The 23,383-nt window shown below is 38.5% G+C and overlaps 1 protein-coding gene across 7 annotated transcripts in view; it reads left to right on the top strand.

Moving 5' to 3' along the window:
• The window catches only part of Tulp4 (TUB like protein 4), a 220,620-nt gene that overhangs the window by 45,275 nt on the left and 151,962 nt on the right, over positions 1-23,383 (top strand). For all 7 annotated transcript variants that reach the window (XR_013424719.1, XM_078018817.1, XM_078018816.1 and 4 more), the window contains one exon: positions 10,875-13,086. Coding sequence is in view for 6 of the 7 variants with exons in the window: in XM_078018817.1 (XP_077874943.1) it covers positions 12,835-13,086 (252 nt within the window). In the remaining variant the exon portion in view is untranslated. The remainder of the gene's footprint in view (positions 1-10,874; positions 13,087-23,383) is intronic.

The following is a 23,383-nucleotide window of genomic DNA, read 5'->3' as shown; positions in this document are numbered from 1 at the left end:
ACCTACCAAATGAATAATGGGCAAAGTATTTGACATCTCTGCACCTCAGTGTTCTTATATGTAAAATGGATGATGATAAAGGGCCTTTTACATGAGAAGTATAATAACCTTTACAGCTGTGCATGTCAGGTGACGGTGACTTATGGAAGGGTAGGCTGCTGCTTTCTTTTATCACTGTTGTTACTGTTTCTTGAACAAAGTTTAATTTCACCTACATGTTTAACCATTTCTTTTTTATATTTTCTTCTTCTAAGACTTTCCTTTTATTTCCTTCTACTTTTTTGTTTTCATTTATTCTGTGAGGTCAGATGGCTTTAAAATTAGCTTTTGTTCTTTAACAACGGTCTTACTATTTCACTCTTAATGCTTAAGACAGTTTTTCTGGGCATATAATTTTCTTTGTTGTATGTCCAGAACATAACTGTATTTTCTCACAGTGTTTGAAGATATTACTTAGTTGATTTCTGGTTGTCAGTGTTGCTTTCGAGATGTCTCTGATCAGCTGAATTGGTATTCCTTTGTAATGACCAGTCTTCTACCTTTGGTTTCTTCTAAACTCTTCTCTTTTATGTGGTTTTGTTACCAATTGCTGAGAGCTTTTTTGCTCACTTCCAGTAAAAATCAGGAAGAAGCGCAGTGCGGCTCCCTTAGTGTGACCAGTTCTAAGCTGTGCATGCCGGCAGCTTTCAGGCCTTCAGTTTTATATTGGCCCTTGGTGCCTCTCCTGGCAGCAGGAGCTAGCAGGGGCTGGCAGCTCTGCAGAACTCTTAGAGCAGCTGGATCCAGAGCCCCTGGCAGCTTTCCATCACTCTCTGCTGTCCTCAGCTTGGGCTGCTGGCTGCTTTCAATGCCAGCAGCCTTTAATGCTACCAGCTCAGGCTGCTCTACTCAAGATTGAAACCACAAATAGCCAAAATGTGACCACCTGAAAGAAGTTTTATTAGAACATGCACTGCAGCCCGAGGGCAAGTGGTACATAGATTGTTCCCATGGGGATGTGGGAAAGGCTGTTGGTGTAGACCAGGAGGCAGGTGCACATACGCACAGTGTCCAATTCGCTGAAGACTCTGCTTAGTCCTGACTAGGGGAGGTGCTCTGCAAGGACCAGACTGGGGACAACTGAAGGGTGGAGTCATCCAGAAAGGCTGCAAGGTGAGGCCGTCTGGGGTGGACCCGTGACCAAAGCAAGATGTCTTGGAGTGACACCACAGTTGTCTTATGTAGCTGTGGTTTCCAGTGAGGCATTGGGGGCAGCCATGTGGTTGTCATCTCTAGGGGAGTGTTGGGCTTTTCTCTTCTGTCTCAGTTTTACTAAAATATGCCCAGTTTTCAACTTCTTTTATACTTATCCTAGTTGGTGTGTATTTGATTTCTTGTATCCATGGATTTTTCATCTCTTCTGGCAGATTCTGTCATGTCTTCAGCTGTTTCTTTTCCATTCTCTCTATTCTGTCATTTTATAATTCTAATTAGATCTGTCCCCCTAAAAGTGTCTTAATGCTCCTGATTTCTCTTTTATATGTCCGTCTCTCTAAACTTCTCTACTTCAAAAACCTTGATGGACAATTTCTTGAGTTACTCTAAGCAGGTTATTAAGTTTCCTCTTTAAGGGCTAGGGTTGTGGCTCAGCAGTAGAGCACTCGCCTAGCACGAGTGAGGCCCTGGGTTTAATCCTCAGCACCGCATAAAAACAAACAAATAAAGGTATTGTGTCAAACTACAACTAAAAAGTAAATATTAAAAAATAGTTTCCTCTTTAATGCATGTCTCATGTACTGCATTTTATTTAGTTTTCTGTTATATAGTTTTATTTGCTTCTCTCTGGTCATTTTATTTGTTAGTTTGTTTATTTAATATTTATTTATTTGGTACTGGGGATTGAATTCAGGGGCACTGAGCCACATCCCCAGCCCTATTTTGTATTTTATTTAGAAAGAGTCTCACTGAGTTGCTTAGTGCCTTGCTGAGTTGTTGAGGCTGGCTTTTGATCCTCCTGTCTCAGCCTCCCAGGCACTGGGATTACAGGAGTGTGCCACCTCCCCCGCTTCTCTGATTGTTTTAGATAGTGTCTTGCTTTCTAATTTCTTTAAATACTTTGAATCTAGTTATTTTAAATTCTTTTTATGTTTCTCCTAATATCTGAAGATTTGAGGATCTATATTTATTGTTTCTACTAATTGTGGTGACTTATTTTGTAATATGTTTATTTTTATTTTTTTTTGGCTGTGAATAGATTTTGTTTGAACCTCATCTGTGGGAATCTTTAGGTTCTAGATTGGGAATGTTTGCATGCAGATAAGATGTGCATTTGCTTTGACCTAAAGCTAAGGGTTTCTTAGATCCTGAGACAAGGTGAGCCTCTGAGCTCTGCTCAGTATGTGACTCAGGTTCAATGCCTCCCCCTCACAAGATAGGACAGAGTGTGGCTATTAATAGAGTGAACAATAGTCTGTTTGCCCGGGACCCAGGAGTTTACTGGGATGTGGAATTTGTGTAATTAACACTGAGACAGTTCTGGGAAAACAGTGATGACTGGTCCACTAGTTCTGATTCCAGTGCTTCTGTCTGTTTTTGTCTTCTAGATGACCCTGGCTTTCTCTGTTTGGGTGTTCTTTCCTTGGAGATTTCCCATACTTCCCTGCAAGGCCAACAATTGAAAATTGTTGTAATTTACCCAGGATCTAGTTATTAGCAGGGTCTGGCCCTCTGAGGATCCTGGAAGTGTAAAATATAGTTTCATTTAAGTTAATGAAAATACCTTTCCCTGTCATTCCAGTGCTTTCATAGTATTCTCTGTCAACATTTACTGAACTAATATCCATTTTGTACAGATGGTTTATTCCAGATTTTTCCTTTATAAAAATGTTGTGGTGGAAGTTCTTCTACTTAAAACTTTGCATAATCCAAGATTATTTCCCTATGATAAAACTCTCAAAGTAGAATTGATAAACTAGAAGGTTTATAGCATTTTAATTCTTTTTAATTACATCACCAGATTACTCTTTTATTTCTCCACACCCTGTGTGACACTGAGTATTATCATTTCTTTCAATCCTTGTCACTTTGATAAATGAAATTTATTCTCTCTTATAATTAAGGCACCTGACTTTTGATCCTAGTGAGCCCCATATATGGTTTTTTTGGAGTTGGGGCATACTGGGTGTTGAACTGAGGGGCACTTAACCACTGGCACACATCCCCAGTCCTTTTTTGTATTTTATTTAGAGACAGGGTTTCACTGAGTTGCTTAGGGTCTCACTAAGTTGTTGAGGACGGCTTTGAACTCGTGATCCTCCTGTCTCAGTCTGCTGAGCCATTGGGATTACATGCATGGGCCACTGTGCCTGGTTGGCATAACAGTATTTTAATATCTAAGTTCAGGTGTAGATTCACTCTGAGAAGTATCTAGCTCCCACTCTCTTTCAAGTGAGTAATCAAGCTGTTTGTCTTGTAATCTCCATTTCTTCCTTTCTCAGTACAGATAATTAGATGTTTGTGCTCTTAGAACTGACTTGAAATCTGACACAAAAATTAAAAAGGGAGTAACTTTTCTGAAAATGTACCTCTCTGTGGCTTTGTGAACATGGCAGTGGACCCATGGCCTTCTCCCTTAGATTCTTTTACCTATACTACCCTTCCCAGAGGCCCAGGCTCTGAATGGTTGATGTAGATTTAGTCAGTGTTTATTTGTTTAACACAATGCCTTTACTTTTATATGGTGCTGAGGATCAAACCCGGGTCCCGCCGGTGCTAGGTGAGCGCTCCACCGCTGAGCCACAATCCCAGCCCTGGTCTGTGTTTATTATTCCCTTTTCTTTAAAAAGCTGTTGGAGGTGATGTGCCATACTCACTACCTTATTGAACACTGAGTCAACAGGGTTCTGGTGGGATTTGCAGATGGTGTAAGAAAGTAGAGTAAAACATACTCTCTGTTTAGGAGTTTGTGTTTTAGTAGGATAATTAAATGGAAAAACAGCTCTGCCACAAGCAGAGAAGACCCTTGCCGTGTAGTCTGCACAATGCCGCATCTGAAGCAGCAGGTGGGGTTCTGAATAAGGCAGAACTTGTTGAGGACTGCAAGCCAATAGGAAAAGGGATTTGATGTCCCTCTATTATAGTAAGAATGTATCTTTGAGTACTCCTGGCTATAACCCTCTCTATGTATATTAAGTTATCTGACTAGCACGTTTTGAGAAGAGGTAGAAAATGATGGTACAATAAGCATGCATTGTCATTATTTCCTTATGTTTGTAAGTACCCCATGACAAGTGATTGCTGAGAGAATCCCTGCCTTAAATGTGAGCATTGAAGGCAAATTTGAACCAGCTTCTAGGCAGCTGTTAAAACTGATTAGGAACTAGATAGAACTGCCTTGGGCTCAATGGATATTTGTGGGTTCTGGAAAATTCCCCCAAAGAAAGGGGTGACTAACTAGAGGCAGGTTATTGTAATTATTTAAAAAGAAATGCAGAGGTCAGGACTTTTTGCAGTCTGTGGGCAGAGGGGGCAGCAGAGGAGGCCTGAAGACTACCATTCCTTTTCCCAGCAGCAGAACTGTGAAGTCAGCCAGCCATCCACACCTGTAGTAGGTAGCTAAAACAGCAGTCACTGTCCCTAAAAATACGCTGGGTTGTGTTTAATTCAGATCACCCAAACAGGAAAACAATTTTTTCCCGTTTCTTTTTGTCAACTCCCTAACAAGTCTGTAGTCAAATGTTTAAACTTTAGGGCATTAGAGTATTATATTCAAAGTTTTCTACTGTGTACTTTTTCCTGCTTTAAATTTATCTGACAACATTTTATATTTACCCCGTAATCTATTGTACAACTTTTACTTTTCATCTCAGTCTTTTAACAAATGTCTTAAACTTTTATTCTTTAGAACAAAATAGGACCTTATTCTGATTTTTTCTCATATTTCCAATATTATGTTTTATGTATTTTTTTGAAGATATCTTCTTGAGGACTAAAATAGCATCTTTGATGTTCAATTGGGATAATTTAGATTGGAAAGAGTATTCAGTATGTAGGCTATACTAATTTAAAAAAAATATTTTTTAAAATAATTAGGAGCTTTCTAAAATTCCTAGAGGAATAATGCCTAGAATATTTCACAGCTTGTTAAACTTGCTTATGAAAACATTCTTAAATACAAAAGCTTATTTACTCTGAGATATTCATGTAGGATAGGTCCTGAAGGGTGAAGCAAGCATCCATAACTGCCACTCAGGTGGAGAAAGAGGAGTATAGCCGCCTCCCTAGCAGAACTTGTGTGCCCCGCCCTGTCACTTCCCTCACCCCTGCACCACCCAAGACTGCTCTGCTCTTTGTAATATTTTCCTTGCTTTAAAAAATTTAGTTATACTACCTGTGATTTCAGTCTTAATCGATAAAATTACTTTGGCCTGTTTTTGAAGTTTATATATAAATGGATTTACATTATAGGCACATATTTTTAAGAGTCTTTTGCTCAACATTATATTTAGGAAATTCACCAGTTTTGCTCTACATAGTGTTCTTTGATGTTGGTATATAGAATTCTGTTGTTTGACTATACAACACTGGGGACCTTTGTGGTGTTTTCAGTTTTTGGCTAATGTGAATGATGCTGCAGTGGATAGTTTGTATGCGGGACTTATGAGGAATAAGTCTGGTGCACATCCCAGGTGTGGAATTGCTATTTGCATTGTGTTCACATCTTCAGTATTATTAGTTGATATCAAAAATTTCCAGAGTGGTTGCATTCTTACAGCTTGTAATGAATATCAAAGATTATATCCAAATTATATAAGTGGAAAATATCTTCTCTGATTTATTTTTATCTCTGATCCTCTAATATTAACTCATGACTTAAATAATGAACCAAAAACCACATTTTATTACCTCCCATAGTAAATGGTATGCATGTTGGTGAAAAGTAGAAACCAGATAACACAAAATAAACTAGTGAAAGTATCTCAAGGTAAAAAGCAGAGTATTATTTTGTTGAGAGACCAGAGAGCCAGAGAACAAATGCAGTACAGGGTTCTTTTGAAGAATAGATATTCAGTTAGGATTTGTTGGTTGATTAACCCAACGTTATCCATGCTACCTGTAGGATTTTTCTTTTCTCTGCCATTCTATCTCCAAGTTGTACTTTTCCAAACTCCAGAGCTCTTGATATGTCCATTGGTTCTGGGCAGCATGGGGGGTGAAGAGTGGGAGGCATCTTGGAGTACTACTGACTGCCCCTCCCAGGGCACTGATTCAGTCAGGCACATGCATTGTTTGGTTTAAGACTGTAATCTCCTAAAAGCAGGAATGGATTTTTCAGTGACTTGTAGAAATGTTCTGCAAATAAGCTATAATTACTGGAAGCATGTTTGGGCCAGAACACGGTTCCAGTGACCAGCCTCCAGGCTTTCTCCTGGGCCTATGTTGCCACGTTCAGAGTGGAACACAGAAGGACAAACTGAGGAAGATTTACTTTCGGTCTGTATTGAATGGCTTAATATGAATAGTTGCTTTTAAAAACTATCTGATTTTTTTAAATTGAGGTGAAAATATTTATCTTTGAATTTACTTTTTGTGCTATTTTAAGTGCATAAGTCAGTGCACTGTACATTCTCATTGGTTTTCAACTGTTCATTTCCAGAATGTCTTCATCTTGTGAAACTAAACCTAAACACTCTGTAAACACTGACTGTCCATTCTCTCCTTCCCTCAGCCGGGAATCCACCCTTTCACCAATGAGATTCATTCTTTTTTTTTTTTTTTTTCTTTTTGATAATGGGAATTGAACTTAGGGGCACTAGAACACTAAGCCATACCCCCAGCCCTATTTTGTATTTTATTTAGAGACAGGGTCTCATTGAGTTGCCATTGCTGAGGCTGGCTTTGAACTCATAATCCTCCCGATCCTCTCCTCTCAGCCTCTGGAGCTGCTGGGATTATAGGCATGTGCCGCAGTGATAGGCAAGAATCATTCTTTATGAATCTGCCAACTTTCAGTCCCTCATGGAAGTGGAAGTGGACAGTATTTGTGTTTTTGTGCCTGGCATACATATTTCGTTTAGAGTAGTATCCTCAAGGTTTATTTACTTTGTAGCGTGTGTCAGAGTTTCCCTCCATTTTAAGGCTAAATAATATTCCCTTGCATTGCATTATATTTTACACACTGTATTTTGCTTATCCCTTATCCGTCTGGGGACACTTGGATTGTTTCCACTTTTTGGCTCTTCTGAGTCATGGTGCTGTGAACATGGGTGTACAAATATCTGTTCCAAGTTTCTGCTTTCAGTTGGTTAGTTGCTTTTAAGTTTTTTTGTATCAACCCCCCTTACTAGTGTAAACAGTCTTAATTATACCCCAGAAATTATTTAATCATTTACTGTCCTTGTTGTTTCAGTAGAAAATAAGGCAAGAAAAAACGGAGAGGGCTGGGGTTGTGACTCAGCGGTAGAGCACTCTCCTAGCACATGTGGGGCCCTCAGTTCGATCCTCAGCACCACATAAAATATATATATATAAAGGAAGCAAAGTGTTTGACATCACTCCTTTGCATTAGTGGCAGCACTGAAATTGGATGCAACCTTTCAGTAATGAGGATGTTATGACTGACTTTTTTGTTAGTTTTTTTGTATACATTATCTCCTTTGAGTCATAAAAAGATAGCATTTTATTTTTTCTTGAAACAGCTGCCATGTTTGTCTAGCACAAATGATGCTTTATAATTTTAAGATATTTTTAAAGTTTGGTTAGAAATCATAATATATGTAAAATGAAACACTTTGAGCTTTTACTAAAGATGATTTTTTTTTTCTGTACCAACGATTGAACCCAGGTGTACTTTAACCATTGAGCCACATTCCCAGTCCTTTTTTGTATTTTTATTTAGAGACCGGGGATATTGCTAAGTTGCTGAGGGCCTTGATAAGTAGCTGAGATTGGCTTTGAACTTGCGATCTTCCTGCCTCAGCCTCCAGAGCCTCTGGGATTATGGGCGTGTGCCAACACACCCTGTACTACTATAGAGATTTATCCCATGTATCTTAATATAATTATTTAAGATTTTACATGAAGAAAGTTAGATATCAGTGGTTTTCAAATGTTTTGGTAACAGGGCCCCTTTATACTTACAAAAATTATTGAATCCTTCAAAAAGCTCCTGTATATGGTTATTTGTTGATATCTACCATATTAGATATTAAAACAAAATTTTAAAATTTACTAATTAATTTAAAAATAACACATTAAGTGTTATGTAACTATTTTGATGAAAAGTCACTATTTTCTAAAATATAAAAATTATTTGAGTATTATTTTACATTTGGCAGTTATTTCTAATGTCTGACTTAAAGATGGCTGGATCCTCATATTTGCTTCTGCATTTAATCTGTTGCAATATGTTGTTTTTGTTTTGTGAAGAAAATCCAATTTTGCAGATATATAATAGAAAAAGGAAGGAGTATTTTAATAGTTTTTAGATAATCATGGAATATTTTTCTTTGATATTAGACCCAAACTCAACAAGTTACAGTTTCTTAAAGTTTAGTTACAATATAGATTTTGAAATATATCAATGAAGTTTTCATACTTGGTAATTTTAAAATCCACTTGTTTCTAGTGCCTTCAGTGAATCTTTTACTCAGGTGCAATTTTTATCATCATCACTGGCCATTTAGAATATATTGGTTTACCAAGGATGTGACTCTTCCAAATATTGACATGGCATATTCCATTTTGTGTTGCTATAAGGAAATACCCGAGAGTGAGTACTTTATAAAATAAAGAGGTTTATTTAGCTCACTGTTTTGTAAGCCAAAAGTCCAAGATTGTGTAGACCCATCTGATTGGCCTCTGATGCAGGCTGCTGGCTGCATCATAACGTGGCATCTGGGATCACATAGCAGAAGTGTGTGTGAGAGATCTCATGGTAAGAGAGGAGGCAAGAGAAAGTGGGGCGGGGCCAAGCTTTCTACTTTACAGCAAGCAACCTGTTCTCAAAAGGAGCTTAACCACTCCTGGGAATCTAACCCACTGAGGGAGACCTGCGTGAATCTCTCTGCAAGGGTGATTATGACCCAGTCACTTCCCACTAGGTACCACCTCCTAGCAATCTTACCACCTCTCTGGACTGCCACACTAGGAACCAGCTTCCAGCACATGAATCTTTGGGGACAAGCCATATCCAAACCACAGGAGCACACAAGGAAATAAGAAATGCAGAAGAAAAAATTTACACATTTATTAGTATCACCCCCAATTGGGTGAGGAATGTCTTTAAGTTTGGGGGCTCTGTCAATAGTGACAGGTACTATTTTTTCAAAAATTATGATTTTGATTTGAAAGCTTTCCTTTTCTTTTTAAAAAATATTTTTAGTTACAGATGGAACAATACCTTTATTTTGTTTATTTAGTTTTATGTGGTGCTGGGGATAGAACCCAGGGACGCACACATGTTAGGCCAGTGCTCTACCACTGAGCCAAAACCCTGGCCTCAAAAGCTTAGTTTTTATGGGGCAACAAATCTTGTTATCTGTTTTCCTTAAGGTGATAGGCTCACTTTGTTCGTATTCAAGAAAATATCTGTCAAATACTGAAGTCAGAATTACTATCATTCTCATTCAGTCTCTTTAGTTAAACCTGAGTACCATGAAAAAAAAAATGCATATTGCAGCTTAAACTATTGCAAAGGTGCTTTTCCTTCAGATTACCAAGTACTTCAGTGGTCTTTAGGAAGTGCTTTATGTGCACGTATTATTTTAGAATAAAGAATATTAAAAAACCATGAACTCAAGGGTCAGTATTTAATCATAATATTTTTTACTGCTTCCAGGTGTGGGGGCAGGTACATGTAATTCTTAGTTTACACGGAGGCTGAGGCAGGAGAATCCAGGAGTTAGAGAACAGGCTGGGCAATTTTGTGAGATCTTGTCTCAAAAAATCCAAAACAAATAAAAACAAAACAAAAATGTTTTCATTGATTGAGAACATTGGTAAGTGAAGCTAGCTTTAAAAAGAAACATGGACTGCTGGTACCCCTCTCCCTTGATTTGTGTTAGAGGGAGCAGTTTGACCTTTGTTGTTTTGTAACATCAATTCAAATATCAACATAGGGAAAAGACAAAGAATGTCCTAATATTATTATGAAAATAGTTTTCAGGATCTTGCTAGGACTTGGTCCCATAGGCTAGTGATACTCAGAGCTGGTTCTCTGACAAGCAGATTTCACATCTCCTGAGAACTTGTTAGAAATGCAGACACCTGGGCTTTGCCCAAGCCCTTCAGTGTCTAGGGAAATTTAATGCTGCATTTTAGAAAGGTCATCTGAGGGCAAAGTGGAATGGGGACAGGTGGGGAAATTAGCGATAGTCTTGCAGCCTCTGCAGAGGGTGTGATGAGAACCTGTCCTTCAGGCTGCTAGAAGGAAGGAATGTAGGATGCATTTCTAGAGGTAGATTCTCTAGGGCTTATTGCTAGTTGACAACTTAAAATCGGAGAGAACAGCTGTGGTTTGCTCTGAGACTTACTGGCAGTTGGAATAACTTGCATGAGCATTTTAGAGTCCTTTTTGAGAGGTTTCCTTAAACAATGACCAGGACCTCTGAAGGGGTAAAGTCTTCAGGGTCCGAATTTTAGAAATAAGTATGTATTGTGAAAGAAGGGAGGTTATGTTTTCATTCACATATGCCCAGCCACGGATAGATTTTCTACAATGGTATGTGGTATGGTAGTCAAACCCCTGATGTTGTATGTTGAAGTTCAGTAAGTAGCTTCATTTAATAGATGTGAGGGTAAAGATGGGCGTCCATTTTCAATTATTGTAATTACTCTCTTAGAACTTTTATTCTTCAGTATTTTAAAGTTCTTTTATATCCTTTTTTGTTTTACAGATTTGTAAGACTCCAGGGCCTTCAAGACGTGATTAATCTGATGGTTCCTGAAATAAGTGGAAAAACAGAACTTCTAAGTGCCAGTTGAAGAGTGTGTATGTATATTTAAAACTTCTCTGTGCACACATTTACACGAGAAGACAGGCTCATTCTTGTGCACATTCAAGAGTTTTACAACTGATGAAAATTAATTTAAGAATCAGATGGAGCAACTTGACACCACTGGGCTCAGGAGCCCGGGGAGAAACACACATCATTAATGGCCAATTTTCCATATGGTCTTCACGGGTAAAGAAAGTTTGCAAAAAGAAGAAAAAAAAATTGCACAGATTAATACTCAAAAATACCTCTCCAGTTTAAAGAAGAAACTAAGTGAGAAGGTAATCAAGGGAGAAGTAAGAATTCAAACCCTGCAGGTGGAAACATGCAGCATTTTCTGTACTTTATTTTTTATTGGATTTGGTAATTTGAACAGACTTTAAAATTCTGGACCGAAAAGTAACTTTGACTGTGGTTGTGGCTAGAGGAAAGCAAATTCAGTGTAATGAGACAAGTCTGAACAATGAACTGATTCCCTTTGCCTTTTTTAGTTAATTATATTGAGGAATTTTAATTTATTATTTCCCTTTACCTTTTCTGTATCTATAGGATAGTATCTTAAAATAGCAATTGAAACCAATAATTATCAAATAAATATCCAGCAAAGCTTCCTTTTCCTTGGACTAAAGGTGTGGAGACAGGCTCTGGATGTGAATAGGAAAGCAGCTCCTCTGCAAGGCGCAGGGACTAGGACGTTGTATGGTGCTGGGGACCTCAGACTGGCCTGGGCATGTGCTTTGAGGGACTGCCCTGTTGAAACTAAGAAGACTTGCATATGAGGGAAGATTACTCAATGTATTTAATTCTGACATTAATTGTTTTTTCATTAAAATGGAAAAGTATGTGATCTTCAGGAGCAGAAAAGGGAAGAAGTAACGAGGAAGTGGGGAAGGAGTCCAATGAAAGAAGCAAAATCCTGCAGTGTGACTCTGCTTTGTCAGCAAGAGGAATTAGTACTCACACAAAGCAAATACTGGGTCCACTTCAATAGCTTTAGGCCCTGACTCTGCTGAAGGAAGGGGCTTACTTTTCAGCCTCTATGGCACTGAGGGGGGCGCCGGCTGGTGGAGGAGTTTTTCTAGGGAGCCCTGCGTTCCTCAGGGACACAGGGCCCAGCTTTGCAGTAGGAAGTTTCTGGTTCTGAACATTGGGGAAAAGAGTGATTTTCTTCCTAAAATTTGGACTGCTGTCTGCACAAATTCTGGTCTGCTTTGCACGATTTGTGTGCCTTTTTTTCCCTTTATGCAATCTTTTTCAGCTTTAGCAGCAGAAATTTGTCTAGTTTGGAAAACATGCCAGAGGGTGGCTTCAGAAGGAAGATGATCCTGTATGGTCTGTCACTGCATCTGAACTTTTGAGTAGAAATAGAAAATACCAGCTAGAGGGATTCTTAAAGCCTTAAGTTACTTGAAATCTATGTATTTGCAACCCTTTGTCTCTGGAATCACATTACACAAAACTGGAATCTCAGGCTGAACGAGAATAACCAAGTTGAGTAAAAAAGAAGAAAACTCTTTTGTTTCTTGATTACCACTTATTAACAATGCTCTTTCTCCAAAGGATCAGTGTGTTCTTCCTCTAAGGACTTAAAAATAAAAATGGACCCCATGTTTTTTTAGGCATAACCTTTTCTTAGCAGACTGCCATCATCTTTTATAGAGGAATTTTTTCACTATGCATTTGGTGGATCTTTATAACATACTGACCTTCTAATTAGCTCCAGGTCAGTCTTAAAGGGGGAAAAAAGCAACACAAACCAATCATAAAAATAAAATAAATAAACCAATGAAAGAATTTGGTTTAAAATTTCCAGCATTAAGCAAGCATTACTTTTTAAGTAAAACAATTCATTGAAAAAAGTATGTATGCAGCGGTGGAACATGGACCTGTGCTTTGCAGTGACTCCAACATCCTCTGTTTATCCTGGAAGGGGCGTGTCCCCAAGAGTGAGAAGGAGAAGCCCGTGTGCAGGAGGCGCTACTATGAGGAAGGCTGGCTGGCCACGGGCAATGGGCGAGGTGTGGTGGGCGTGACTTTCACCTCCAGCCACTGCCGCAGGGACAGGAGTACTCCACAGAGGATAAACTTCAACTTGCGGGGCCACAATAGTGAGGTGAGCTGTGGTTTTGTTTTGTTTTTTGCCTGGTTACTTCCAGTAGTCTTTCGAGTCCCCCAGACTTGAAAGTTCCTTTGCTTCAGTTTCATAGCTTCCAGTGAGATTTCACACCATGAAATTGGTTTCCTGTGTTCCAGTTTGAAGGTACCAAGATGGACTCAATTCACCGTGGCCTGTGTCTTCCCTTGTGGGTCACTTATCCCTAAAGAAGATCACTTCTTGATCTCCTCTGTGTGTCTTGAGAGTGGCTGCTGCTTGTCTGAGAGTGTCCAGGCATTTGGATGATGCCCCGTGGGTGTGTTGGATAGATGATTCTGTTCTATCTCTTATGTTCCTTTTCATGGCCTAGACAGAATTGCTTTCTGCCACGACCCTGTGCAAAACTGACAGTGTGAAAATAAAAATGGTGCTGCTTTTATATTGTACAATTAACTCCTGCATCTTTCTGGTGATGGTTTAACACCTGACTTTATTTCATATGCTTGGAGGTGACAGAAGTTATTACTGGACAAGAGCCATAGTTTTCACCTCTTAGGTCTTTTATATTGAGGTTATTATGCTGTGATTTTGTATGTATAGCTTTCCCTGGTATTCTGAAGCGCAGGGACATTATCTGTGAAATTTATTCAACCAACATTTACTGAGTGCTTAAGTTTCAGACACCATGTTTAAAAGAACACCATGTCCGATGTTTCCTTGCAGTGTGTACTTGCACAGCTCCTTGACAGTATTCCTGCTTCACAGTCACTAATTTATTTGGGTATTTTTTTTTTTTTAATTTTTTTTTTAAAGAGAGAGAGAGAGAGAGAGAGAGAGAGAGAGAGAGAGAGAGAGAGAGAGAGAGAGAGAGAGAAATTTTAAATATTTATTTTTTAGTTCTCGGCGTACACAACATCTTTGTTTGTATGTGGTGCTGAGGATCGAACCCGGGTTGCACGCATGCCAGGCGAGCGCGCTACCGCTTGAGCCACATCCCCAGCCCTATTTGGGTATTTTCTTATGAGGAGTCCATAACAATTTCAGGAGCAAGAATATTTTCAAAGTATATATCCATTCAGGCTGCTTAACGAAATACCATTGACTGGGTGACTTATAAACAATGTAAATTTATCTCTCATAGTTCCAGAAGTTGGAAGTCAGAGATGAGGGTGTGAGCACAGTAGGTGGGGGCACTCTTCTGTGTTGCACAATAATAGTTCCTTTTTTTTTTTTAAAGAGGGAGAGGGAGGGAGGGAGGGGGAGAGAGAGAGAGAGAGATTAGTTTTCAACATGAATTTTGTGGAGATATAGATTCAGGCCATGGAATACCTCTGTATTCTGTGTTACATTCTCCCTGTATATGTTTTCTGGCTTCTTTTACTCAGCAAAATGTCTGAGACTCACCCTTGTTGTATTTGTTCTTTTTGGCTGATGTTAGTTTTCCACTGAGGAAGATACCACAGTTGTTCCATTCTTTTGTTGGTGAGTATTTGGATTGCTTCCAGTTTTCAGCTATTATTACTTGAGCTGGTATGAACATTTTGTGGGCACTGCATGTCCTTTCATGGACCCAGGCACCCAGAGGATGGAATTTCCATCACAGTGTTGGCATCCTTTTAGGTTTAATAGAAATAGCCAAATAGTTTTCCAAGATGGTTGTACCATTTTATGCCCCATAGCAATGTATGAAAGTTTCAGTTGTGCAACCAGAAGTATTTTGAGATTCTTTTTTCCAGCCTGAATTTAACTTACTAAGAAACTTCTTTTGAATTTGAACTTATCTTATTTAAAAAAAAAAAAAGCAAAAGTACAGGGAATTATGTTTTATAGACACTTCCATACTTAACTACAGTGGGTATATGCACACATGCACATATGTATATAGATATCTGTAATTTGAAGTAGATACTCTCTTAAAAGATATGGTTTTCTGTTGGTATGTAATGCACTTTGTTGGGGTTATAGGACTGATACTCTGGGGAATGCTGCTCACTGGTCCTGCCATGGTGATTCTTTAGGGCCAGCAGGAGGGCATCTGCCATAGCTTGCAGTCTTTCTGACTTTGTGAAGAAGGGCTCTTTGAGTTGGCTGTGCCTACCTCCACTCCAGGGAAGAAGAGGAATGTGTACTAGGTATGTGAGGTTAGGTGGAAGGTTATAATCTATAGATAGTAGTCTAACTATCTACTGTTTAACCATTGGAAGTATTTTGAGTGATTTTTTTCCCACTGTATATTTTGAATTTAATTTCTGTTCTTTGTATTAGAATAGGTCCCATTTATGAATACCTGCTAGGTAGGTTTCCAGGATGTGAGACTATCAATACTAAATCTAGGGAAGTCCCAGGCATGCTGAAACAATTGGTTATCCACTGCCCGGTGCTTAACTTGGCCGGAGGACCTTTCAACCTGTGCCTGTGGTTTCCAGCCTACTCCTGGTTGATAGATACCTTTCTTTCCCTTTACAGGGAAGAGTACTCAGATGCATAGGTGCTAAACAACTTGTTTAAATTCGTGCAGTTTACATGGAGGAGAGCTGGAACTTGAATCCAGGGCTCTACTGTTCTCCTTCAACTTATCTATATTTTCTTAAAACTTGGGCCGAATGCAGGTCTCCAATCCCTTATTCATAATTGTGAAATCTATGGGCTTTGAAATGGGAAGTTTTTTTTATAACTCATTTAAGGGCAATGTCTGACTTAAACATAAGGCCTTTTGTTGTTGTTATATTTTGTTTTAAATCATTACTCCTCATTTCAGCTACAGAAATATCTATGTTTTATTACAAAGGCTATCCTGACCTACTGGGGTAGTTGGATAATTGATGGAATCTGCCTTGTATTACTTTTCTAAAATTGCAAAAAATTCAGAATTTTAGAACTTACCTGTCTGCAAGGAGTTTGTATCCGAGATTGTGTACCTGTATCTTCATGAAAAGAAAATTTGGGTTTTATCTATTTTTCATATTCAGGAAAAATGACATTTAAGTCATCTCTGTCCATTGCCTAGTTACTTGATCTTTACTCCCCTTCTACCACAACAAGCAAAATAACCCTTGTCCTACCTGATTTGCCTTAAGAACTTTATTGAAGGGACTGTTGTAAGATTTTAATTATATTTCTGGTCACAGAATATAATTGAATTGCAGACGTCAGATCAAATAATCTGCTGATTTCATAACTAAATTAAAAACGAAAAAAAAATGAAGCTGAATGGAAGATAATTTGTTTCAACCACAGCTAGTATGTAAAGTCTGTTTTGTATTATGTATTTAGCAAATGTTACTTTTAAACATTTTTGAAGTTATCTTGTAGATAAACCGAATCCGAAATTAAATCCTTTGGTAAACCTTTGTGTCTAGCCTGGTGTTTCTTACATTTGTGTGTTCTGTTGTTATAAATTTGCAGGAAGTGAAAACCTAAATAGAGCAATTCTAAACAGTTACGAAATAGCTTCACATTGAAACATATGCTGACGGATTTTGTGAGATGGTCAAAATATGTCCCTTGAAAGCAAAGGGGCATATTCATAAGTCGAAACAAAAAAGAACTCTCAGAAAAGACAGTCCACCAGACCAACTTCCCAAATTAACTTTATTTGAAATTTGTGTTCAGAAAAAGAAAACATACACAAATAATTTTTTTGGTCAGTCTTTCTCCTGAACATTTGATAGCAGCATTCTAGAAGAGAGATAGGTGTATCTGCTGAAACTCCGTGGGACATTTCTTCATGGTTGTCGGAAGTGACACTTTCTTAGAGTTATTTGCTCCTTCATTGTAAAGCAGGGTAATGATCCAGTCAGTCAGTGAACATTTTTCATTTTTGTCTTTTAAATAAATCTTACCATCTGGGCTTGATGGCCCACACCTGCCATCTCAGCTACTCAGGAGGCTGAGGCAGGAAGAGGTTGAATTGGAGGCCATCCTGGTCTTGTAAAAACAACCACCATTACCACCACCAAACCCAAAAGAATCTTCCCAGGTGGGCATGTGCACCTTGAAAAATGATTATTATGTTCCAGAATGAAGGTTATTTCAGAAAATAGCTACTTGGGAATGTTTAAGATGTAGAAAAAAATTTCTTTTTTTTTTTTCAAATTTTTTTAGTTGTATATGGACTCAATGCCTTTATTTGTTTTTATGTGGTGATAGGATCGAACCCAGTGCCTCACACTTGTGAGGGAAGTGCTCTACCGCTGAGCCACAACTCCAGCCCTAGAAAACAGTTTCTTATAGATACTGTTGATGTTATGCAAATTAGTCATTACCAATCTTATTTAATGGAATTTTCTTGACCAAAGTAGATAGTCTTGAGTGTTTGCTGGCATCAGTTTCATTCCAAGAACATAACCCAGAAGTGGTCTCACCTGGATTTGCTTACATCTTTTCTGGAAAGGTGTTTTTTCTGAAGCCTCCCCCTTTTGGTCCCCCCAACAGACTTTTGTGCTTCAGTTATCTGCTTGATGCCGTGGTGAAACTTATCGGCAGATTTGTCTATTAACTTACTCCCCTCTCGTCTTTTTGGAGTGTCACTTAGTCTTTTTAAAATTATCCTTGGTTTTTAAGCCCACTTCAAGTGGCTTCTGTCCCCACCACTCTACTGAAAGTGTTTTCTTCCACTGTGCTGATGTCTCCGGGGCATCAGTGGAGATGAAACGTTGTCCTCTCTTTCTCCAGGACACCAGATTCTCCTGGTTTTCCTATTTTACCTTTCTGGCCTCTTACTTTTTTACTTTTTTTTTGTGTACCTCTGCTTGTGTGTATGTGCATGTGGCTTACATTGAAATGTTAGATGGTACCAGGTATGCATGTTTTTTAGATTCTCTTTCCAAGTTGGCTTCAAACAAACGTGTGCTATTGGCTTCCTAATTTATGTCTTCATCTGCCAGCTCCTTCTGGTTTCGGACTATATTTTCCAAGTTGATAGATGATTGGATATCCATCTGTGGGCCCCTCAAACCAGGTCATTCAAACTGGACTCTCCTGCATTGCTCCTTCAGCACACAACAACTTTCACCCTCTGTCTTCCCCATTTTAGTTGGTGGCGGAAGACCAGCCAGTCAGTGAAGACTCCCACTCTGGAATCTCCCTGTACATTCCTTGTCCCCCAAGTCCAGTTATTAGCAGCAAGACCTCTCATTGTGTTTGACTTCCAGGTTTTGTCTGCAACGTGCCACTTTCCTTTTTCCACACTTAGAACAAGCCTCTTCACAAATCTTTTGCCTTAAGCCCCTCCATTTAACTATTGTAGAGGACTTTGCTTAGGATATTTAACTTTTCAAGCATTGTGAAAATATTCTAAAAATTTTATTTTAATGTACTTTAATTATCATTTCTTTTTCCTAAAAGCACTGTATCACACATCACAGTTCCCAAAAGAATGGGAATTTCTAGATATGAGAATGATTTTTGCACTTGAATCTCAGTTTTCTGTTGTGCCCTGGTGGTGAAGGCCCAGAGCTGCTGTGGCAACTGAGCAAGGCTCCAGGTTGGCACTGCTGGGCATGATGATGATCCACGTGCTTAAACACTGGGAGAGATTGGACAACACATTTTGATTTTGAAAACATTTACACAGGATTTAACATACTTAACAATGTGTACCAAATTCTAGTGAGAAAACTTGACCCACTTTGGATTAAAATCAGCAAAACCTCACTGCAGATCCTTTATCTTCCTTACATTTTTTTTTTTTATAGAAAGCGGCTTTTATTAGACCGTGATTGTCAGCTATGGTATTGTAATGATAGATGAAAGGGGGAACTGCTTTATTTTCATTAGTGATGGCTGTTCTTTCCATTGGTGATGACTGTTCTTTTTCCATACCTTCATTCCAAGAAGTTCTAGCTCTGCCACTTAACTAGTTGCTGTGGTCCTGTCCAAGTCATTGAAGTCATTTGTTTACTTATGGTTAAATTGCAGTAATAAGGTTACTCAAATTTATTATAAGTATTTATTATAATAAGATGATTCAATTAGTACGACTACTATTACTACTGCTAATACTGCTACTAATAATTGAACCCAGGGATGCTTTATCAGTGAACTATATCCCCAGCCCTTTTTTATTTTTGAGACAGGGTCTTGCTAAGTTGCTGAGCCTGGCTTTGAACTTGCAGTCCTCTTAATTCAGCCTCCTGAATTGCTGGGATGACAAACCTGAGCCACTGTGCCTGCCAGCAATACTACTGGCACAGTGGCTCATTTACACAGGGCTTCAAAAATGATGACAAGTGCCAAATTTTGTTCTTTACTAAATGATAGTAAAGTACCTTATAGTTACTTTCCAGTTTTTTCAGTATGACTTATTACCCAGAAAACCAGTTGCTTTCTAACTCACTTCTAGATAAAACAAGGATATAAGGTGTTTAACGTTCTAGTGTTGATTGTGGTTTTGGTCCTGTGCTTAGGAGATTTCAAAATTATAGCATGTTTAAATATATGAATTGTAAAACCATAATTGCTTGTATCTTCCTGTTCTCTTTGAAGATAAACTATATTGAGAAAAAGGAATTATGGAAACTTATTTAATTTTATATATGGGAAAGGAATTTAAACCAATAAAATGTACCTATTAGAGTTGGGTGAATGTCCCATTTTTATCTGCCAGCTTTATTATTAAAGAATTTTCAATTAGGAAAAACAGTAAAAAGATCTTCATAGTGAGGCTGGGAGAATGGAGAAGTATGTGGATGAAGTAAACTCAACTTTTAAGAAACACATTATTTAAGTTCCCTGGATGAAGTCACAGTTAACTTCCTTGTGCTGTTGAGTCTGCCTTTGTTAATATGACAGGCCTGAAGAAAAGAGTGGTGCATGTTGTGCTGGTTGATAGACTGCTGGGTGACAGTGTATGTTTGAGATGATATGCTGTGGACCAGGGTAGTCGGGGAAGCTTCTTGGGAGTTTGGAGAATGAGTCAGTCCTTGACATTGATTTTTGTTCCATAAAAGCTTAAGGTCCTGCACAAGGCTGAATGCTGTTGGGCTTTGGCTCTATAGTGATGAAACAGGTACTGTTCCTGATTGATAATCAGAACATTCGAGCATGGATACCATTCTCATGGAAATAATGTTGCTGCTGGTGATGACACTTGTCATATAGTATATGCCCATGATTTTTAATGTGCTTTGTGTCCATTATTTTATAGCCTTTATAACAATTCTCTACAACTTTGTGTTATTACCCTGCTATGTAGTTGAGTCTGGAGCTCAGTGATGTTATGGGAGTTAACCAGTGTCACAGAGCTAGATGTTGGCAGACCCCAGAACTGACTTCATGTCTCTGTATTCTATAAGGTACTGCCAATTTCACATGTTCAGATCAATTAGATGTTTTTTTAAAATTATTTCTTTTTTATTATTTTTTATTTATATATGACAGTGGAATGCATTACAATTCTTATTACACAATCAGAGCACAATTTTTCATATCTCTGGTTGTAAACAACGTGTATTCACACCAAGTTGTGTCTTTATACATGTACTTGGGATAATGATTTCCATCACATCCCACCATCATTTCTAACCCCCTCCCTCTCCCTCCTTCCCTTCTGCCCTATCTAGAGTGGTTCTATTCCTCCCATGCTTCCCCTTTCTCCCTCACTAGTAGATGGTTTATATATTCTAATTTTTTTTCTCGGAAAGTTCCCTGCTGCTGCTGCTGGATTGCTGCCCAAGTGGTTTCCTGAGCCTCCTTTTATCATCCCTTGGAAATCTCTTTGTCCCTTGCTTTTTAGATCTTGTGTCTTGTCTTTCTTAGTCTAATTCCTCTTTGTTGGATCATAATCTCCAGTATCTTCCTGAAACTCATAAATTTTAAGACTTTGTATCACGTAGATTGTCTGAATTCTGCCTTCACACTTGATTGAAAGGGTATAGATTTCTAGGTTGGTGCCTCCAAAAATTTGGTTGGTTCCATCTTCTTCAGACTTTCAGAGTTGTTTTTGAGAATAGAATTTCAGACCTCTGAGCCAGAGGCAGTTAAAGCATAGCACTGTCAATAGTGTTGTGACTTTATGTGTATTATCTATTTTTTCTGTACTATAGTTTTGTTGTTTGTGAAAGGGGTTTTAAGTAATACTTTTCTCTACAAAGGATTAGTTTTAAGTATTAAATGAGTTACTCTATGTGAAGAATTTAGAGTTTTTCACATTGTGAGGTCTTTATAAATTTGGTTGTTGTTATTATTCTAAATCCTTAACATGTGACCTCTTTATAAAAATGTGAAAGTTTCTACATAGCTCTTTTTCCAGGATGTTCTGAAATGGCATGATGATGGCCTTCAGTGAATGTCTTTCTTCTTTTGATGAAATGGACCCAGTTGGTAGAGACATGGTCCTTTATTCTAAGACATTAGAAAACAAAATATATATATAAAAAGCTGGAAGTGATGGCACACGCCTGTAATCCCAGCAGCTCCAAAGGCTGAGGCAGGAGGATTGCAAGTTCAAAGACACTCTTAGCAATGGGGAAGTGCTAAGCAACTCAGTGAGATCCTGTCTCTAAGTAAAATACCAAAATAGGGCTGGGGATGTGGCTCAGTTGTTGAGTGCCCCTGAGTTCAATCCCCAGTACCAAAAAAAATAAACAAACAAACAACAACAACAAAAAAACCCCACCAACAACAAAAATCCAAACAACTTTTAAACTTGCATCCTGGATTTTCTTTGTTTTCTCTTATGGCTCAGATTTTAAACCACTTAGAATCTAACTTCCTTTTAAAAAACATTTTACTTATTCTTGTTTGACTTTTTGAGAGATTTTTTTCACTTTATTTTCCAAGTTTTTCTAATGAATTTTTTGGGGAGTGGTTTTCATTTCCAATAGTTTATTCTCATTCTCTGTGCCTGTGCTTATTTTAGGGACACAGTATCTTCACATACCTCTTTGAGTAAACAAATTATGGTTTTGAACAACTTTTGTCTTCCATATATTAGATCTGCTTTGCTTGATATTCCTTTTTCTGGCAGTATAGAATATGTGGGGATGATTTTATTTGAATCTTTCTCTTCCTGTTTTTCATATTGAGGCCTTTAAATGCTTAATGATCTTTAAGTGTTTATTCAGATTTAAAAACAAAATTACAAAGCTACTTGGCATCTCTCTGTATGGGGTAAGTATTTCAGCCTGTGGGCTTTATTGTGGAATGATCTTGGGAACAGCTGGTGGGTTTAGTTAGGGACCATCAAATGTCAGCCCCAGGTGTCTTTCCCTGAGGTGATTCAGCTTCACTAGATAAGGCCCTTTCAGTTGCATGCCTGCAAATCCAATTTTGTGTCCATGCACGTGCCCTGGGCCAGAGGAGTAGGAAGGAAGAGCTAATGTTGACAGATTACTTATAGTGTACATGCACCACTTATGATGTACATGTGCCATTCTAGTGCTTAAACTCATTTAACTCTCATTTCCATTTCAACTATGATTTTGAATCTTATTTTTGTCATTGTTTTAGAGGTGAGGAAACTGAGGTATAGAGGTAAGTAGCTTGTCCAAGGTAAGGCATTTCTGCTGACTGACAATGAAATTGAACTCAGAAAGCCCTCACATTCTACACTCTTAGCCACTATGCAATTCGGCCTCTTGGAGGACTTCTCCTGTTTTTATCATGATGTCTTCATTTAGCATGTAGTCCTCAAGATTGTTTTCTGTAGTTTAGTTTATCCAAAGGATAAGCCTTCAGTGCCTGATGTTGGTGGGAGAGAATTACCCAGGCACATATATCTCATGGCTCTGAGGGCTGTGTCTGGCCGCATGGGTGGGAGTGGGTATTTGGGGCCTGAACTGTTCTGGATGTAGCTTTTCACCTGGGCCCACTGGATTCAGCTGGGCTCAACCTCCGCCTCCCACAGTACCTGAAGCCTTGTATATGAGCCTTTCCAGGGATTCTTCTCATGGACATCTCTCTGTAGGACTTCCTCTAGCCTTCCTCTGTTCTTCCCTGCATTTTCTGTCTTCAGATGTTGGGGTTTGGCATTATGGTTTTTTTGACTCTTGGCACCAAGTCTGTGTTTGTGTTTGCTTATGTGTACCTTCTTCTTTGAGGCAATTTCCAAGAGAAGGATCAGAATAATCTTCATTTTGATATGAAGATTTGATGTGATCAGAAGCTAAGGTATTTTTAAAAAATATCTGTTAAGGTATTTCTTAAAAAAGGTTCTTTTAAAAAATATTTATTTTTTAGTTGTAGTTGGACACAATATTTTATTTATTTTTATGTGGTACTGAGGATTGAACCAGGGCCTCGAACGTGCTAGGCGAGCCCTCTACCGCTGAGCTACAACCCAGCCCTTAAAAAAGGTTCTTAAAGGCATTAAATG

This window comes from Ictidomys tridecemlineatus, chromosome 8, assembly GCF_052094955.1.
Source record: "Ictidomys tridecemlineatus isolate mIctTri1 chromosome 8, mIctTri1.hap1, whole genome shotgun sequence".
Classification (NCBI taxonomy): Eukaryota; Metazoa; Chordata; class Mammalia; order Rodentia; family Sciuridae; genus Ictidomys; species Ictidomys tridecemlineatus.
This window is presented reverse-complemented; position numbering and strand designations above follow the sequence as displayed.